The sequence below is a fragment of the Astyanax mexicanus genome, chromosome 8 (genome assembly GCF_023375975.1).
Source record: "Astyanax mexicanus isolate ESR-SI-001 chromosome 8, AstMex3_surface, whole genome shotgun sequence".
Lineage (NCBI taxonomy): Eukaryota > Metazoa > Chordata > Actinopteri > Characiformes > Acestrorhamphidae > Astyanax > Astyanax mexicanus.
Window position 1 is genome coordinate 53,658,368 of NC_064415.1, and position 19,027 is coordinate 53,677,394.

The 19,027-nt window shown below is 39.9% G+C and overlaps 1 protein-coding gene across 1 annotated transcript in view; it reads left to right on the plus strand.

Annotated features, from left to right (window-relative positions):
- epha4b (eph receptor A4b) overlaps positions 1-19,027 on the plus strand; it is a 182,566-nt gene that overhangs the window by 118,735 nt on the left and 44,804 nt on the right. Inside the window, exon 8 of the mRNA XM_049482474.1 lies at positions 777-885. Coding sequence (XP_049338431.1) covers positions 777-885 — 109 coding nt within the window. The remainder of the gene's footprint in view (positions 1-776; positions 886-19,027) is intronic.

A 19,027-nucleotide genomic window follows, 5' to 3' on the forward strand; every position in this document is an offset into this window, starting at 1 on the left:
TTGTGGTCTAAAACCAGGTGTTTCAGTTTCATTGCCCAACTCCTGTAGATTAATAAAAAAAAATGAGGTTGAGCAAATGTGAGATTCTTTCTGACTTAAGGTTGTAAAATACAGTGTCTGTGGTTTAGAGCTAGACCGACTATATTATAAAACTCTATTATAAGATCCTGATTGTGTTTAATGGAAGACCCGATCAGCTGTTTGCCTTTCATTCCATTTACATCAGAGTTAATATTAACACTATCAAAGAAGTGCATTATCTCCAGTGCGGAGGTGTTTCACTATATTAGTTCCCCTTTCCTGCCAAGTCCTCACACTCGGCACGGCTGTAGTATCTGGTGTATAACTCCGCGAGTGCTGAATGTTAGAGAATGTAATTCGAAATCAATTCATGTAGCCGAGGATATTCATTTCATTTCCCTGAGAGGGGCACTTACTCATGCGTCGCCCGCCTTGATAAATGATGTATTTGTTTTGAGTAATGGCTCGATCGAGGCAGCATAAAATCCATACGCCGGAGGAGAGAGCGTCCCATCCCGGCCTGCCTCTAGGAGCGGTGACGGGCCAGTTTGGGCGCCGCGTAAAAAAGGAGAAAATTGACTTTGACGTTTGGCTGTCGGTGTAGAGCAATAGAATGTCAGCGCTGCATTCTCTAAGGCATCCTGTATCTTATAGCGCAGGTACTGTGTATCACTGTGTATAGTGCATCACTGTAACTCATCGCTCTGCTTATCTCTTTCTTTTTCTCTCTCTCTTTCTCTCTTTTTCTCTCTCAGATATGTTGGCCATTGGAGACCCCAACCAGTCCACCATCCTGGCTGTTTCCATAGCAGGTGGTGCGGTGCTCCTGATCTTCCTGGTGGCCTGCTTTGTAGTGAGTGGAAGGTAGGACCTTGGTCTCTTGAAAGTACTATTCTCTCCACCTCTACCTCTATGTTCTCCATTGTTGGGTCTCCTCTTGGACTCCTCTTGGATAGTAGATAGTAACGTTCTAGATTTGTATGTAGATGTATAGGAAGAAACTCATATCTACATTCATTTGTAGAACTTCAGTGCAGTGTTTTTGGTTCCTGGACCTCACAGCAAAAAGTCAAGTGCTGAATTAACTTTCACAGTTTATTTAGACTTTTTTTTTTTTTACAGTAAATCAACACTTTCAAACAGTTTTTAACTCACAGTAGTGTCTGCTTACCTCAATAAATTGTCAAGCTAACACCCAAAATACATTAGTACGTTGGCAACACATTGACACACTTTAAAGTACAGAAATGGGCAACTTGCTCCTATAGCCTACAACACTGTGGCCATGCAAACAACCATTAAGTTAGATATAACTAGACAGCCAATGAAAGGTTGTCCTTGTAAGCAAGACTGCACATGGATGGGTAGTTAGACTCGGGGGAACACACTGCTGTATTTAAGTATCAGTATCAGAACAGGTATCGATACTCTCAGAATCCGTATTGGTAATAGATATAGATACTGTATTAAAGTGCCAGTATTGGAACAGATATTGATACTGTATTGAAGTATCTGTATTTAACCCTTGTGAGGTGTTCGGGTCTGTGGGACCCGTTTTCATTGTTCATCAAATGATACAAAAAAAAATATTTTTTCTAACTCAAACTCATTGGCATTGGCTCATTTTTTGTGAAAAACATATATCAAAACACATTTTTGATAAACACACACTGTACACCCCCCCCCTCCCTTCACACATTTATATTACATACAGTATGTTTGGCCAAGGGCTAATAAACATTGCTTCATTTGTAAATTTGAAACTAAACTAATTTTCTACTCATATCTTGAGTTTAATTCATTTTCTTTTACATTTTATTTAAAAAACTAATAAAAAAAAGAGTAGCACTTTCTGAAAGAAATGTAACATAAGAAAGGTAAAGGGCAAATATTAACCATGTAAGCTGTGTTTATATTGCTTGCAATTTAGGTGAAGCGAGCATGTGTAAAGCATTTTAATGTAAAAGTGCTTCATTTTGCTGAATTAAATACAAGTAACAAAGTAAACGAGTAACAAAAATATGAACACCACACAAGGGTTAAGCAGATATCTGTACTGTATTTAAGTATTATTACTGGAGCAGATAGCGATACTCTATTGGTGTATCAGTATTGGTGAGAGATATCAATACGGTATTTAATTATCAGCATTGGGACAGATATCGATACTTCATTTAGGTGGCAGTATTGAAACAGATATTAATACTGTATTTAAGTATCTGTATTAAAAGAGATGTCAATACTGTATTAAAGTGTCAGTATTGGAAAAGATATCAATACTGTATTTAGGTATCAGTATTGGAACAGATATCAATATTCTAAGTATTAAGTATTTGTATTGGTGAGAGATATCGATACTGCATTTAAATTTTAGCATTGAAACATATATCAATACTGTATTTAAGTATCAGTATTGGGACATAAATCAATACTGTATTTAAGTACCAGTATTGGAACATATACAGATAACAATATGGTATGTATTAGTACTAATGTAAACACAGCATCAATATCATAATAATGAATAAAAATAAGATGATAAATTATATTTATTATGTTATATTTGTGATATTCTTAGTGCACAATAACTGAACCCTCAGTCTGGGTCGGAGTTACTGGACCCTATAAATAAGAGCTGGTCAGGAATACCCTCAGACTGAATTAAATTGCTATTCCGTTCCTGAACAGAGCTCGTATTGAAGTCTCTAAAAACGTTAGTATCGATCGGAGGTGATTGCCTATCACGTTGAGTGCTCTATTCGGGATTGACTGGGCCGGGACCTAAACAGACCTGCCGTGCCTTGCTGAGAAGAGGCTTACCACACACACACACACACACACACACACACACATATAACCACACACAGGGCTCATATTGATCCACAGATAACAAACTCCAAAAAACTACACACTAACACACACACACACATGCATAGAGAAAGCACTTTAGCTCATAATTCAACCCAAAAATCTAACTGTTTATTTCTCTGCCTGTCCTACACTCTTATGCTTGACCACAGCATAATCAGGCACGGAGGGTGCTCTCATTAGCGAGAGAGAAAGAGAGAGAGAGAGAGGAGAGAGAGAGAGAGAGAGAGAGAGAGAGAGAGAGAGAGAGAGAGAGAGAAAGAGAGAGAGAAAGAGAGAGAGAAAGAAAGGAAAGGGTAGGTGAAATGGCAATTCCACTCAGCTGGCCAGGTGCCAAGCAAATAAGGCGCTGAGCAGGTTTTACACACACGCGTCGATACGTCTTCATGAATTACGCATTCCTGCTCTTCACTCCGGCCAAATTGAACGGCGGTACAGAAGAGCCGGAGATGTGAGGGGGTGTCAAAGGTTTTCATCCAGTGAAGACCTTCTACAGGCTATAAGTACTGTGTGTGTGTGTATGCATGAGTGTCTCTCACTCTCTCTGCCTGTGTGTGTGTGTGTGTGTGCCTCACTCTTAGAAGATGAAAGGGCTCACTTGAGGGACAGAAATGGGATGTGGACAAAGGACGAGGTAGAGATGACACAGGACTCGCTTTCTATGAATATAGGCTAATAAGGGTATTGATCCCATGCAGATTATTATTTTTTTTTTGTCTTTGAAAAGCTTTAAAATATGTTGCACTCTACTGTATCTATGTGGTTTTGGGTTCAAGTCCATATCTGGGTGATATATATATATATGTAGGTTTTGGGGTGTTCTACCTGTGTTAATATAGGTCAGGGGTATTAAATTAGAATTCAGTTCGGTCGAGTTAGAGAAAATTTCATCAGTCTAACTTGTGTTATAATTCAGTGTTTTATTCAGTTTACTGAAGAAGCCTATAGTAGTCCTGTCAGTGAGTTTTATCAACAACTGAAAGACAAAACAAATGACACATACTAGTATATTTCAACAATATTTATTGTTTTAAATAGGCCTGTCACAATAATTACATTATCAACCTATCATAAAATAAATGGAACCACCCTGATTAATTTAACATATCGAGTCTAATAATGTGAATCTGTGTGTTCACCTTGTTTCAAAATGTCAAGTCAAGTCAAGTCATTATCAACCGCTTCATCCATTAAGGGTCGCGGGGGGTGGGGGGCTGGAGCCTATCCCAGCCGGCATCGGGCGGAAGGCAGGATACACCCTGGACAGGCCGCCAATCCATCGCAGGGCAGACAGACACAGACAGACACACAGACACATTCACTCACACACTCACACCTAAGGGGCAATTTCAACCAAGTTCCAATTAGCCTGAACGTGCCGTCTTTGGCCTGTGGGAGGAAACCGGAGAACCCGGAGGAAACCCACGCAGACACGGGGAGAACGTGCAAACTCCACACAGAAAGACCCGGGACGCCCCAGCCGGGAATCGAACCCAGGCCGTCTTGCTGTGAGGCGGAAGTGCTACCCACTGCGCCACCGTGCCGCCCCTTGTTTCAAAATGTTATATTTATTCTTTTTTATTTTATTTATATTAGATTTAGGCCTGCCTGTCATGATAATAATTAGATGAATGATAAATCGTACAATATATGGAGAAATGTTTGCTGAACTTGGCCAAAATATCAGCTTTTTAAAAAAAACAGTAGTTATATTTTATTTAATATTATTACTGTAGCATACTTTATTATGTTGTGGGTAAAACTGATGGGGGGAGTTGCCAATGCTTTTTGTACCCTTGGGGTTGCCGTAGTTTTGAGGTAGGGTTGTTTTGGGAGTAGAGAGCGCGCCTGCCAGCGAGGGAGTTTTTTTTCTTGCTGAGTAGTTCTGATCAGGTGGAATATTTTGCACTCTTGTCTCGGTTGTTTCTTTTTAATTCCTCTAAGTAACACCACGAGGTTACATTACTGTTAGTATGTTTTATAAATGTAGTATTTCAATGTTATTTTTTTCTGGTGCGCACCATCTGTATTAGCTTTTCTCGCTTTATTCTCCCATTTCTCACCGCCTGCTTCGCCTGTGTGGCTCCGTGCGCTCCTAGCATCTGCACAGATCTGATTGGCAGAGGAGAGCATTTGGTGATCTAAGAGCACACATGATTGGTCTGTAAGTTTACTGCACTGAAATAAGGCATTGTAAACCATAGAGACAATAAACATTCCGCCGCTTTAAATGAATACGGTCAGAATTAAATCCTTCTCAGTAGTTTGTCGGTTTGGGTACAGATTGGACAACATCTGGGTCCAGACCCGGGCCGCGGTCCACCTATTAGTGACAGAATCTTTTGCTATATTTACTTTACTTTCAGCTCTGACCAGATCTGATCAGAGAAGACAATGTGCTCACATGGTTTATTGGTGCGTGGCATTTTGGTGCGTTTAGGTTTGTCCCCGTGTGAAAACAAACCAAACAGAGAGAGAAACGCTCCAAATAAACACATCTCTGATTTCTATGGTCACTCATCAACTGATTCGGACCATATAAACCAACTAAATGTGTTACAAAAAGCCCTAAAAAAGCTCCAGGAACCAGGTATCGGATTTGCTATTGCTAGTTTAGACCACAACATCAGCCGTAGGATTTACAGTAAAGGACACTGAAAAGAAAAAAGGAAGTTTAGGGAAGTTTGTGTTGCTTCTACTTGTTTCTTTCCTTATTTCCTGCTTTTAATTTCTTTCCTTTGGCAGCAAAGATAAAACAGATTATATACCATTATTTCCCTTTGACCTCCTTTAGGCCCTGTCTAAAGATGTTTTACCTTGTTGCTTTGGACAAAAGCGTCTGCCAAATGGAATGGAAAGGAATGGAAGGAAACAGGATGGTAGAGGGGTGCAAAGACTTGTCTTTAGCATGGAAAGAAGGTAGAGATTGTATTTATATAATTTTAGATTCTAGCAAGGCCTTTTGGGGGTTGATCCTCCCTCTTAATTTTTGCCTTTTAATACCCCAACTAATGGAAAATCAAGATAAATCCCATACAGTAAAAAAAGTCCCATTGGTGTCCACAAACTTTTGGCCAATCAGGTGTGCAGCCTTCATATGTACTTTTCTTTTGACATCTGATCCAACGTTTTCTACTGGTATCCACCCGATACTGACAGTAGGTACTGGATCAGTGCCATCTCTTAAAAGAGGTAAGTGAAAGGCTGAAAGAGTGGAGTGGACTACAGAGATAGATAGGTAGATAGATAGATTGAAATAGAGAGAGCAAGAGAGAAAGAGAGAGAGAGAGAGCAAGCAAAAAGAATAATGGCACTGACAGAATATGCTTTGAAGACTGAGCGACAGGGCTCGGTGTAGCAGCTCTTAGCTCTTAACTCCCCTCCCCGCACGTACCCTACATCTCTTTCATCCACCTCGCTATTCTTCTCCATCCTCCTTCATCATTCCAGTTCACTTCCCTTCCACTTCTCTTCCCAGCAGTCCCCCCTTCGCTCCTCTCCGGCGTACGCTGTAGTCTGCGCTGGAAGACGCGCCACGTTTCCTAACTATTGCTACACACACTTCATGCATAATTTACAGCTTCATCATCGTTGTGAGAAAACTGTATAAATCATTCAATGCTTCGGATTGTTTTTGTTTTAATAAATGTTCCTCTTTCACGCCCTCTTGGGAATGTGCAGTGCTGTGAGCTACAGGAAGTCCTAACACCTTGCAGTTCAGCACTGTAAACACAAGCGTTTTTTTTTTTTTTTCCTTCTCTGCTGATACTGGAGCTCCGGTTGCAAGGTTTTCACAAAGAGATGATATTTTTTTTATATTTTGGGGCGGCACGGTGGCTTAGTGGTGAGCACTTTCACCTCCTAGCGCTGGGGTCTTTGGTTCAAGTCCCTATCTGGGTAGTTGAGAGTTTCCATGTTCTCTCTGGGGACTCCTCTAGGGTTTCCTCCTACAGTTCAAAATGAGTTTCATTCACTTATATAGCGCCTTTCTAGAAACCCAAGGATGCTTTCCAATTTACACAATTTATTCACAACCATTCATACTCAGCACTCAGCAGCCAATAGGGCACAGCATAATCTCAACCGGAAATAACCACAATCCATATCTGGACACACAGTCATACATACTTTTTTATACGGACACATACATATACAAATCAATTTAGAGTATTCAATATTTCTGGGCAATTTAGAGTATTCAATTTATCTGATCTTTATTTATTTTTTTACTCTGGGAGGAAACCAGTGTCCCCGGAGAAAACCCTACCCAGATAGGGACTTGAACCCAAGACCCCAGTGCTGGGAAGCGAACGTGCTAACCACTAAGCCCCAGAAAAAAAATGCAATCCTGCCGGTGGACAGTCATTTCCGGTTGAGAGTACGCCGTCCGCTATTGGCTCCCACCGGTGTGTATAGATTATAATTGTAAGCTTCCTTGAGTGCCTTAAGTGGCAGAAAGGCACTATATAAGTTTAATTTTAAGTCAGTAAGTAGGTAATATATTTGTGACATTTGCAAAAATAAAAAAGAACATGCTTGCTCAGGTGTAAACAATGTTCTAAAGCATTTAAAACAGTAGTTTAGAAGAAAAAGACTGAAATAAGATTAATATTAAGAACCTAAGAGACACGTAAGAAACACCAAATGTGTACAGTGCATGTACTGGTGTGTTAATTGTGTTTAATTACAAAAATGCGAGATTGGTGACAGTGAAAATACAGTGTCTGTTATAGCAATGGTTGCTATAACAAGTTATGTCTGTCACTAAACAAAGCATGTGTCAGAGATCGAACTTGACTGACATGTCTTGAGTGGTTTTCTTCAGTAGATCAGACAGTACAGATATCTTCCTCTCTCACACCTCAGAAAAACACCCCATAGACATGCTTCCCACATAGCAGGAACACTCGCAGCTTTAATCTGCTTGTTTCGCGTGCGTTGTGTTGTTGGCAGGTAGCGCTGCATTTCAACAATAGAAGAGCTTGGCCTGTTCTGTCTTCCAGATGGCCAAAGCGCATCAGACTGTTTCTTCCTCTCTTTCTTTGGTCCTATTTCCCAGAGAAGCAGTTAAAATCTGCCAGTTGAATGCTAGAATGCTAATGATGGGGGGAAGTGTGGCTAGCTTTGGGAGTTCACTCTGAGGGTTTGCCAGAAACCCGTTTTTTTGCGATTCCCTTCCCTTTCTCACCTCGCCAGATTTGAGCTAACTCTTTTTTTTTCTGATTTAAAGTTTGAAGTTCCCCTTTTGTCTTGTTTGAGCTTTCAGGAAGATCCTTATTATCCTTATGGTGCTAACTTGACTGGATGCCTCAGGGATTTCCAGGGACTCCTGATTATTTTATTTAATTTTATTTTATTTTTCAGATTTAAGAGCTCCAACATTGAATCCATTTCATAAGATAGAAGAATAGCAGTGTGTAGAATATGACTAGAATCTGGTCTTCACACATACAGCTCAATACATACAATATTTCTCCTAAATTGCAAATAAAAATATTGTCATTCAGAGCGTTTATTTGCAGAAAGTGAGAAATGACTGAAATAACAAAAAAGATGCAGAGCTTTCAGACCTCAAATAATGCAAAGAAAACAAAGAAGTTCATATTCATAAAGTTTTAAGAGTTCAGAAATCAATATATGGTGGAATAACCCTTGTGGTTTTTAATCAAAGTTTTCATGCATCTTGGCATCATGTTCTCCTCCACCAGTCTTACACACTGCTTTTGGATAACTTTATGCTGCTTTACTCCTGGTGAAAAAAATCAAGCAGTTCAGCTTGGTGGTTTGATGGCTTGTGATCATCCATCTTCCTCTTGATTTATATTCCATAGATTTGCAATAAAATAAAGTAAAATCAAAGAAACTTTTTATCATTTTTTGGTGGTCTCTTATTTTTTTCCAGAGCTGTCCCATAGGTTGGTGCACCATTCTTAAGCTTCTATGGGACATGGGAAAAGTCGTGAGGCACAATACTTCGATAATACCCATGTTCTAAGACTGTTGACAATGTGACTCTACTATGGTCTAGTGTTCAATAGCACCAGCACATAAAGCTTTGAAATTACAAGCCAACAAGCTCTTTGGTGTATAGTAGAGTTCTGTAGGTAAGATCTTTATTATCTGCGAAATCCTGACAGTATTTCCACTTCGCCCAGTTTCGCAAAGCTAGGACGAGAATGACAAATTGTGTCTTCATTAGGAAGCGCGGCGGAGATGAAAACGTCTTTGTAATAAAGGGCGAAGTGCTCTGGAAGATGATCGGGTCTGGCTAATCAGCGGGAAGAGAAAGCTCTTTGTAAACGCGATGTCGTTAAAGTGGGGGAGCATCTGGTGCACACCTTGGGTTATTCTTAAAAGTTAATGACGGCGGGAAGGTGTACGCAATACACACCCGCAGACATCTGTCGGCTGATTGCCCCTCGAAGTCAAGGAAGAAGAGTTTTGGTCGTAGAGGTTTGGTCATCCAGTAAGTGAGATTGCCAAGCTGCTCTTTGGTAATAATGGATCTGTCTTCAATAGTCGTGCAATAGCTTTTTTTCTGCGGTGGATTTATCTGTTTTTTTGGCTGGAGAGCTTCCAAACGGCAGGCTTGCACTGTCACTGAAGCTAATGTGCCACTTTTGTTTGTCCGTGATGGAGTTTATTTGATGTGCCGAGGCTGCAATGCTAGACATGTTGCGTTCTTAGCACAATGGATGGATGGAATGGGATACTGCCAAACGATTTTGCAATTTTTTTTTCCTTTGGACAGATTTATAGCTTTTTGTTTTTTGGTTGCATCTGTACTGTCTATAAGTCTGGTTGCACAAGCCCAGTTTCAAGAGTTTTTCTCTAGCATGTTGCCAGCAGAAGACTATAGACAAATACAAACAAATACAAGCACACACACACACACAAATACACACCTTTTCTGACACGTAGTGCAAGCATGCTAATGGTATAATGGATCCCCCATCCTCTTTATGTGATGGAGTGGCCTATCACCTGGATAATAGCAGCTCTACGCGAAAGCAAACCTCTGGCACCGGTTCCACGCTGTAATTGTATCTCAAGCAAGCCAAGCACTGCTGCAGCCAGACCAGAACCGAGCCTCTAGGTGCAGCGAGAGCTTGAAGTCTGGCTCAGCCAACAAACAGCGAGCGCACGCAGCAAAGCCTCTGCCGGTCAGGTTCAATTACAGACGACCAGACCACCTCTCAGACGGGAAGAAAAGAATGGGAGAAAGCTCTGTTTGTGATCGCGCACCGTTTGAAAGTCCGAGCTTTAATCTGGAGCAGCAGCAGCTTTGCAGATAGTGCTGTTTCTGTTTGAAAGCTTTGTTTGATGTTGTCCAAGGCTCGAGCTGGAAGTATGTGTCTGAACCTGAAGGGACCCGACTGTTCACATTGAGTTTTGCAGAGTTTGCTGGGCTTTGACTTGCTTAAATTTAATATTCGTGCTTTGCGCCAGCTTTAGGATTTTTTCCTGACTTCCTTTTCTTGAACCTGGCATGCAGGAGTCACCTGTCAAGGTCAGCATAATCAAATCAATAAAAAAAAAATGTGCTACAGAGCAATTTCTAATTCAGTCTTACTTAGTATTGCTTATAATTAAAATTGCATTCATTTTTCACCAAGATCTTGCAGCAGCATTGATGATGGTAGTGTCTGACCACTGCACAAAGCAGCTCTTCTCCATCCAGCACATCCCAAAGATTCTCAATGAGGTTAAGATCTGGACTCTGTGGTGAACTCTCTCTCAATCCATGTGTGAAAATGATGATGATCTCATGCTCCCTGAACCCTGAACTCTTTCACAATTCCAGCCCCGTGAATCTTGACGTTGTCATCTTGGAATATGCCCATTTCTTCCATCAGGGAGGAAAAAATTGATCCATTGATCCAGGAATAATCTGGTCTAAATTCAGTATATTCAGGAAGTCAGCTGACCTCATTCTTTCAGCACATACTGTTGCTGAACCTAAACCTGCAGACCAACTGCAGCATCAACCCCACATCATTTACTTCTTTCTGCTTCCTTGTAAAATACAAGTGGTAGGCTAATTGGCTAAAGGTTAAATTTCCTATAAGTGTGAGAGGCAATGGTTGTGTGTACTTGTATGCTTGGGTCATTGTCTTGTTGTGTAACCCAACATCACTTCAACTTGAGGTTGTGGGTTATGGACTGCTGAATGTTGTTACATTCTTCTAAGAAATGTTTTGATATGCCTTTTAATTTATTGTTCCCTAATTGAACAAAAGTTGTCCAGGTCCTGAGCAAAAGCAAAAGGGTCTCCAAGACTTGATGCTTCTTCCACCATGCTTCACAGATGAAAGGATGTTTGTCTTTTTTTCTAAAAGTGGATATATATACTGTACATGGATTTTTTTTGTAGGGCAGTTTGTAGAGACTTCTGTAGGTCTTTATTTGTGATACTTCTTAGTAATACTTAATAATCTGAATCTCTTGTCGAGTCTAGTCTAGTCTAACTATAGATTCCTGTGCGTCAAGGTCTTCAGCAGTGCTTTTGTGAGCTTATTCAACTGGGTGCTTTTTTGTAGCACATCTTATACTGCCTTCTGAAAGTTGGAAAGCTGAATTGAGGCATTGCTGTTGTTCGATTTTCTTTTTTCTTAAAGAACAGATTTGTCAGTAACCAAGATTGTTTGCTTTGTTATACAGACTACAACGTTCCAGACAAACTCTCCAGTCAAAGATACAATAAATTAAATGTTACATTTAACATTTCATATGGTATGTTAACTGATTTAGTCCAGTGTCCCTGTGCGATGCCACTGTACTAAACTAAAAAGTACACAAAAAGTAGTAAGCTAATAAGCTAACAAACAAGCAGACAAACAAAGTCCTCTTTTCTGAAGGTTCATCTTTTCTTCTCATTTGCAGTCTTTCCCGCCCACTTACTCGAGCAAAACGTGAACTTCCTTGCCATTTAGTGCCATTTAAAAAAAATTCATTTACAGAAAATGATTTGATTATTTGACTTTTCTTAGTTCTCCTCAGCTTGTCTAGGTCACCCAACAGCGCGGCTCTTCTGAAGGACTTCAGCAAACAAGCTTTTCGTCGCTTCTTGCACATGCATGCATACGGGAGTCAGCATGCCGGCCAGTTGTGCTTGAATGCGGCTTATTAATTGGGCAGTAGTGAATCAAAGCCATAAAAACCTGCCCTCGCAGGTCGACCTCCCTATCTCATTATCGCCTCGCGCATCCACAATTACCCTAATGAATAGCTTCCAAATCGAATGTCCCCCTCACCTCACCCCTCGGAGACGCGGCTACGCGTTTGTAGCAACATCTCCATTTAATCTCCCTGTCTTCGCTAATAATGACTTTGGCTGGAATAAACTTTCCCCGTTTTTTTCCCAAAGTGATGCTTGCTGGACGGCGTCCAGGTCTGCGCTCGGAGCCGGAGAGAGGGAGGCCAAGAGATGAAAGGCTATAAGTAAATGAAAAAGAGAAAAGACAAGGCATGGACATTAGATTTCACATTCATTTGCCCGAGCTGTTATTATATGATAAGGGGAAGCGATAGGGTTTAAGCCCCCGTGGCGTTCCAGCGCCAGTGGCTAGTCGTGATTTGCCATTAATGTGAAGAGCCACTCTGGGTGATTAGAGCCAATGGGGGGTTGGAGGAGGCAGAAGCTCCTCCTGTCCGGTCCGACTCCATCCTATTAGCCGTGCGGTCACTCGGGGGAGTGGTCTGGAATCAGCTGATCTGCCTAAAGCAATGCAAATCAGCACTGTGACGCCCCCACCCACTGTGACTGTGAAAGCATTACACCCTGCCGAAAATGTGCGGCCGGAGATAGCCTCGCTCCTGCAATGTCACGTCCTCTCTCGCTTTCTCTCTGGACCTCTCTCTCTCTCTTTTTTATGCTCTCGCTCTCTCGTTCTCACTCGTTTTCACTCTGTCGCCTCGTACAGCGGCAGTAATTGCCTTCAGATGCTGTGTTCTTTCACTGTTCAGCAGGGAATGTAATACTGTCACTCGTTTATTTGATTATCGAGCGCTGACCTGACACTTTAGCTTCATTATCAGTGTTCCTTGGCAACATCCACAAAGCTTCTACCACTATAATATTCATAACATTCTCTTCCAGCATCAAGCAGCCCGACCAGCCTTGACGGAAATGCAGAAAGAAATGCGTGTAAACATCAACGCAGGCTTTAACATCACATAGTTTTCATTTGATCGCATTGTGCTCTATGTCTCTCTGTCTCTCTGTCTTTCGCCCACAGGTCCTTGTAGACATTCCTCGTAGGGTATGTTTCATTGATTTGACTTGTCATACAAGCTAATCTGTCCACCAGCAGCAGTGATTCAGGGTCATTATTGAACAAACCTACACATATTTGGGCACCCCTGAGAATTTTCTCGATTTTCCTTTATACTGTATTTCTTAGATTATTCAGATCAGCAATATAAGTTAAATATACAGTATCATATAGCAGATTAACACAGAGATATTTGAGAAGTGAAGCCATGTCATCTGCTCACATTATACAGGGTCCACTGTGTTATACAGGGTTCATTCGGTCATGAAAAACCTGGAGAAGTCATGGAATCTGAAAATAGCAACTTCCAGGCCTGGATAAGTTTTGGAAAAATAAAAAATACCCAGAAAGTTTTGGAAAAGTCATGGAAATTTGGTCTACAAATTTTTGTGTTTCAATTTATCGATGGAAAAAATCTGTTTTGAGCTAACAAATACATCAGCTCAGAGTTAATTCAGTAATTTAGCCCTCAGGATCTCACATACATTTAAAGATTGTTTTTTAGGCAGATTGTTTTTAGGTCTACTATAATCGATTTTGATTATAGTTTTAGTTGATTTTTGGTTTTATTGTCCAATGCAGCTTTCATTTTCCAGCAGGACTTGGCACACTGCCCACACTGCCAAAAGTACCAACTGGTCTTAAACTGTATAATATTAACATTTTCTGAGACACTGATTTTTGGGTTTTCATTGGCTGTAAGCCAAAATCATTAACCATAAAAGAAATACATGCTTAAAATAGAGCATATATTAAATACATCTGTATAATATATTATACAGTTAACAAACAATTAGAATTGTCTTGTTTTAGAATGGCCACAGTTTACCCGTCCTCTAACTAGAGTTAAGATGACTCCATCTACTATAATCATTCTTGTCACAAGGCACATGACAATGTGTCCAGTGTTCTTCGGTGGTTTCCCAGTTCCCAGCCACCACATCTGAATGTAGAAGAACATCTGTTGAATGTGCAAGAAGAGGATTTTGTGCAAATTGGTCAACTGGTCAACATAGACTAGAATCTCAAAGAAATATTTTCAATATTTTGGGAAATCCAAGACATTAATAACTGAAGCTGGTTTGGGAAGTGAAATAATAAAATAATATATATTGATACAGCAGTAATGTTCTTAGACCACACTGACCCATGGTCGGTCAAGGTTTAGTAATCTAAAATCAGTAAAATTGAAAAAAATATATATTTAGCTCAATAATATAAATACAATCCGTATATTTTTTCCAATATTTTTTTTTTTTTAGAAAAAGATCCAAAAATAATTAATTATGTTTTAAATGGCTTAATTTAAAACCGAAGGCTTAGGCATTGTCTTTGAGGTTAAGTTTGAGCAAATAAAACAAATAAAATAGTTAAATTAATCTTGATTAAACCTTTTAATTGACAGACCTAGAACAATTACATTACATCACATATATTTTTCCAACATTTGTAAATACCTACTGATTTTACAATTGTTTGTGCACTTTCTTACATTTACAAATTACTAAAATAACAACATTTTAGGACATTAAAATAAAAAATTAAAGTGTAACGCTTTGCAGAGGCACATTGTTTGATTTAATTTATTATTTCAGACAGTTTTTGATCAAATGGAAGTCCAAGAAAAGCACACACTCCATCTCTTTCCACTTCTCTGTGCCATCCCTGCATTCGCATAAAATAAAATGATAATAAAAGGCCTGTGTAACCCGCTGAGCTCACGGTTGTTTTGTTTAGCATGCGCTGACATTTATCTCAAGGTCGCGTGTTTATTGCCAAATGAAAGGCTAAGTTTGGCGACGGGCCGTTTTAAGGCCACGCGAAACACAAGGTAATCAAAACAGGTAATTAAGCATTACCGGCGGAAATAGCCGTAGCACCGTGCCCTTCCAGCTTCTCATCTTTCATGCCTTTCAGCTTTCCCTCACGCAAAATGCCTGGAGGGCACAAGGGAGAGGAAGTCAACATTTAACACAGTCAGATATTAAGCAGCACAATAAGACTGAAGAGTCTGCAGTGAGTTTGCAGGAATAGGTGGAAGTGGGACACTGGATAGATTGGGCACAAATCTGTTATATATTGACCTCTTATAGTTAGGGGGTGTTTTTTTTCCCTTCTCCATTAAAGTTATGTAGTTATGCTACCCAATATGTTACTCAAGATATATAATCATTCAAATAAAGTCATTCAATGTTTTTTTCTTGATTTTTTCATTTAATTTATTTTCTGCATTATAGATTAGTATTAAAGACATAAAAACAATTAAGGGACACAAATGGAATTACATAGTAAACAGTAACAAAATTGTTTCTCCTTCAAAACTGGTGACTCTCCCTCATAAAGACACTGAGAATAAAATACCAAGAGTGTGCCGATCTATCCTCAAAGTTAAATGTGGCTACTTAGAAGAATCTAAAGTATAAAACATATATAGCTTTAATATAGTCTTCAATGTTAAATTTACATGGTAAAAAATCATAAAAATAAAGAAAACACGTCGAATTAAAAGAGGTATGCCCAAACCTTTGACAAGTACTGTACAAATAAGTCAAAATACTTAAAATGAGTCACAGCAATAGAACAACTTTGTAATTTTTAATATTGTACTAAGAAGTGCCATAGAGATCTAAATTAATATTAGGTGAGTATTTAAGAATTGTGCCACCTTATATATATATATATATATATATATATATATATATATATATATATATATATATATATATATATAATTTATAATAAGTAGAGGGAGCAGCTGTGCCTTCGTGCATTGTATTATGTAATGCTAAATAGTAAAAAGATAAATATTAATATAATGTAATGTAAAATATATAAAAAATAAAATTGTACTTACTTTATATTAGTAAAAAAAATGGCTGTGTGTCTGAGCTCTGTTTTGCTTATACTAATTTGTCTTTTAATTTTAGAGTGAAAGATGGTCTGTGACTTCCATATACCAAACTGTTATTCAACTATAACAACTTTATAACAAGATAATTATAGTCATTTAATAGATACGGTTTAACATACTTGGGCACTTTTACATTTCCAACCCAAAAATCAGGTTCTACATTAGCATAGTGCTAAATAAAGCATTTGACCATTGACATTTATCAGTATTCATCAGCAATTAGTGAAATAATTCCTTCCTTTACTTAAAGAACGAGGAGGGAAGTGTTGATGCTAGCGATTCTCCCAGGTGGCCTATTATTCTGCGTTATTAAGTCAGTCTTCTGCAGGTCATCACACCGCTGCTGATTACCTGCTAAATTGGTGTGTGCTGGATGTCACTCCGGTGACCGATCCTGTTGGATTTCCACTGGGTTTTTTTTTGTGAAAAGGGATGCATTGAGGGTTTAGATGTGTTCCCGGTGAAGGCGGCTTGGCGTAGATCGCGCTGCGGAAAGGGCAGCGCTAGTCATGGGAATATTTGAGCAGTTTTCCTGTCTTAATTGAGAGTGAGCTCGAGACAGTTGGCAAAGACATCAGGCTTGGGGGAGATTTTAATGGAGATGAATGCAGTGCCAGCAGGAGAAGGGAGGGAAGCCTTGACCCTCCCTCCTGTTTCCCTCCTGCAGTCCATTTTACATCCCCTCTGAACGTACAGGCACACACACACACACTCAAACACACACACACACACACACACACACACACTCAAACACACACCACTATATCAAATTCCACTCCCATGGTCAGCATTCTTTTATTAATCTAATAAAACCCAGCCTGTCCCATGAAATCTACTGAACGATACAACTTGTTCTATCACGTCATTTCGTTCCCCATCGCCGCCGCGCTCTCCAGCCAAGGTTGATTGGCTCCTTTCAGCTCTGAAACTCCACTCTGCGCCTTTGAACTTCCATTAGATCCATATTTGAGCCCGCTGCGGCATTTGCTTTCAAAAACGCTCCCTCCCCATCCATATTTATCGAGTTCCCGGCGCACTTTTAAAGGTATCTCTCTCTCTGTTCTCCGCCATACGTCAAGGCCCTGGCAAGCCTCCTCCCGCCCCACTTTACTCAGAAAAGCGCCAAGGAGGACTTCTTCAGCGTTTGATCTCCGTCTCTCCTTGTCTCAGCCGGTTTCGTTTTGTCTCCATCATGACATTGACCCTAAAGAGAATTTCTCTTCTATAAAATGTTTGGGTTTTTTGCTTGGTAAGGGATCTAACTGCCTTTTCCATCAAGCTTCCATCATGCACACTTTTTGAGTGATGCCAAAGAAGAACGACCATGCTTGCGTAAGGAGTCTGGTTTGTAATAGAGATGTGAAGAACTGCGAAGAAACTTTTAAAGGCCTGGTTTTATTTTCTTTTTTCTTTTTTGAATTGAATTGAAAGGTTCTGAAAGATTGAATCAAGGAGAACCTGATTTTATATTGCGTATTATATCAGGCGAGATATAACATAAACTAAAAAAAATTTGAGTTACTGTCATCCTCAGGCAATATTCAGACACGCGCAAATGCAAATCAAAATATAATTCATTAGATAAGTATCTGACTAATGAGTGTTCAGAACAAGCAAGGTCACATTGTACGAGGAAAAATGCATCAATACTCGACAAGGAGTGAGTGGCTTAATGTTGTATTTATATTGAAAGATTGAAAGCAGGTGTTCAGTATTCCGGTGATTAACTTCCCATAGGCAGATGTCCTTTGAGAAAATTACAAGCAGAATTACCCACTTTTTTTGCTGAACTCCATGGTCTTCTGGTCATTTTATTCTCGTCTGGATGCACATCTCGGAGTTTCGTCCCCTCGCATTTAATAAAATAGATTAATTCTGACTACAGCTGATCAGAAAGCAATAAGTTCTCAGCCAGCATCTCCCAGCTACCCCAATTCTGCTAAGCTCACCATAGATTTTGGCATGTCTTTATGCAATGTTAAGCAGACCTCAGCCCACCAGTTCCATCAATCACAGAGTGAAGTGCATCCTCTGGGTTGACCTGACCTAGAACATTATGAGAGGTATCAAACCTGTTTTATTAGCTTGTTCTATCAAGTTATTGATAACCTGAAAATATACCTGCTTACTGTACTTTTCTTTTCTTGAACTGTTTAGCATTCCGTTGTTGGGCCAATGTCAAAAAAGGACTAATATAACTTATAGCCTATATTTTTGCCCATTTTAAATCAATTAATTCTGTTTTCATGAGCCTTTACTGGAATTGTAGAGACATTTCCATTACTTGGCTTGGAGTAGTACAGCACACTAAGATGCTGCCACACTGTGGGCTGTTGATTGCTTGAGGTTTGTATCCCTAGGCATCAGCAGCTGGAGCCCGAGAGAGCACAAGATGGTGGCATGCTCTACCTACATCACTTCCATTGTGATGCTGGTTGGCACAGACATCTGTTGACTGCATTGACGGCAGTTCAAAAAGAGATAGGGGAAGTCCTAGTGATCTGAAGTGACTGGGTTAATTGGCCAAAAGGGTTAAAACAACGACAACAACAGCATAAACAACATTACTACAATAGCTTTGTAAGTCCTTTACAACCCTACATTTGGGTTAAGGGTTGAATTTTTGTTGGAATTATTCATTCAAGGTTGAACATGAGTCTTACTGCTCTGGATCACTCAGTCCGGAGGTGGATCTCAGCCTCTCTCACCTCGTCTTCTCTCTCCTCCCTCACTCATTTCAATAGCGTTTGTATTCAGCAGCTGGCCTGCATACCGAAAGCACAAAGCCTCGCTGTCAGCACCACACAGTTCAGGTGTCGGAGAGAGCCCAGGACCCAGATATTCGGATAGATAGGATGGAAGCAGGATAAAGGGGGAAGAAGTTTGAAAGAAGGAAGGAGGAGAAAGAAGTGTTGAGGCCCTTTCAGAATGCTTCCAACTTTAGCAAAAGAAA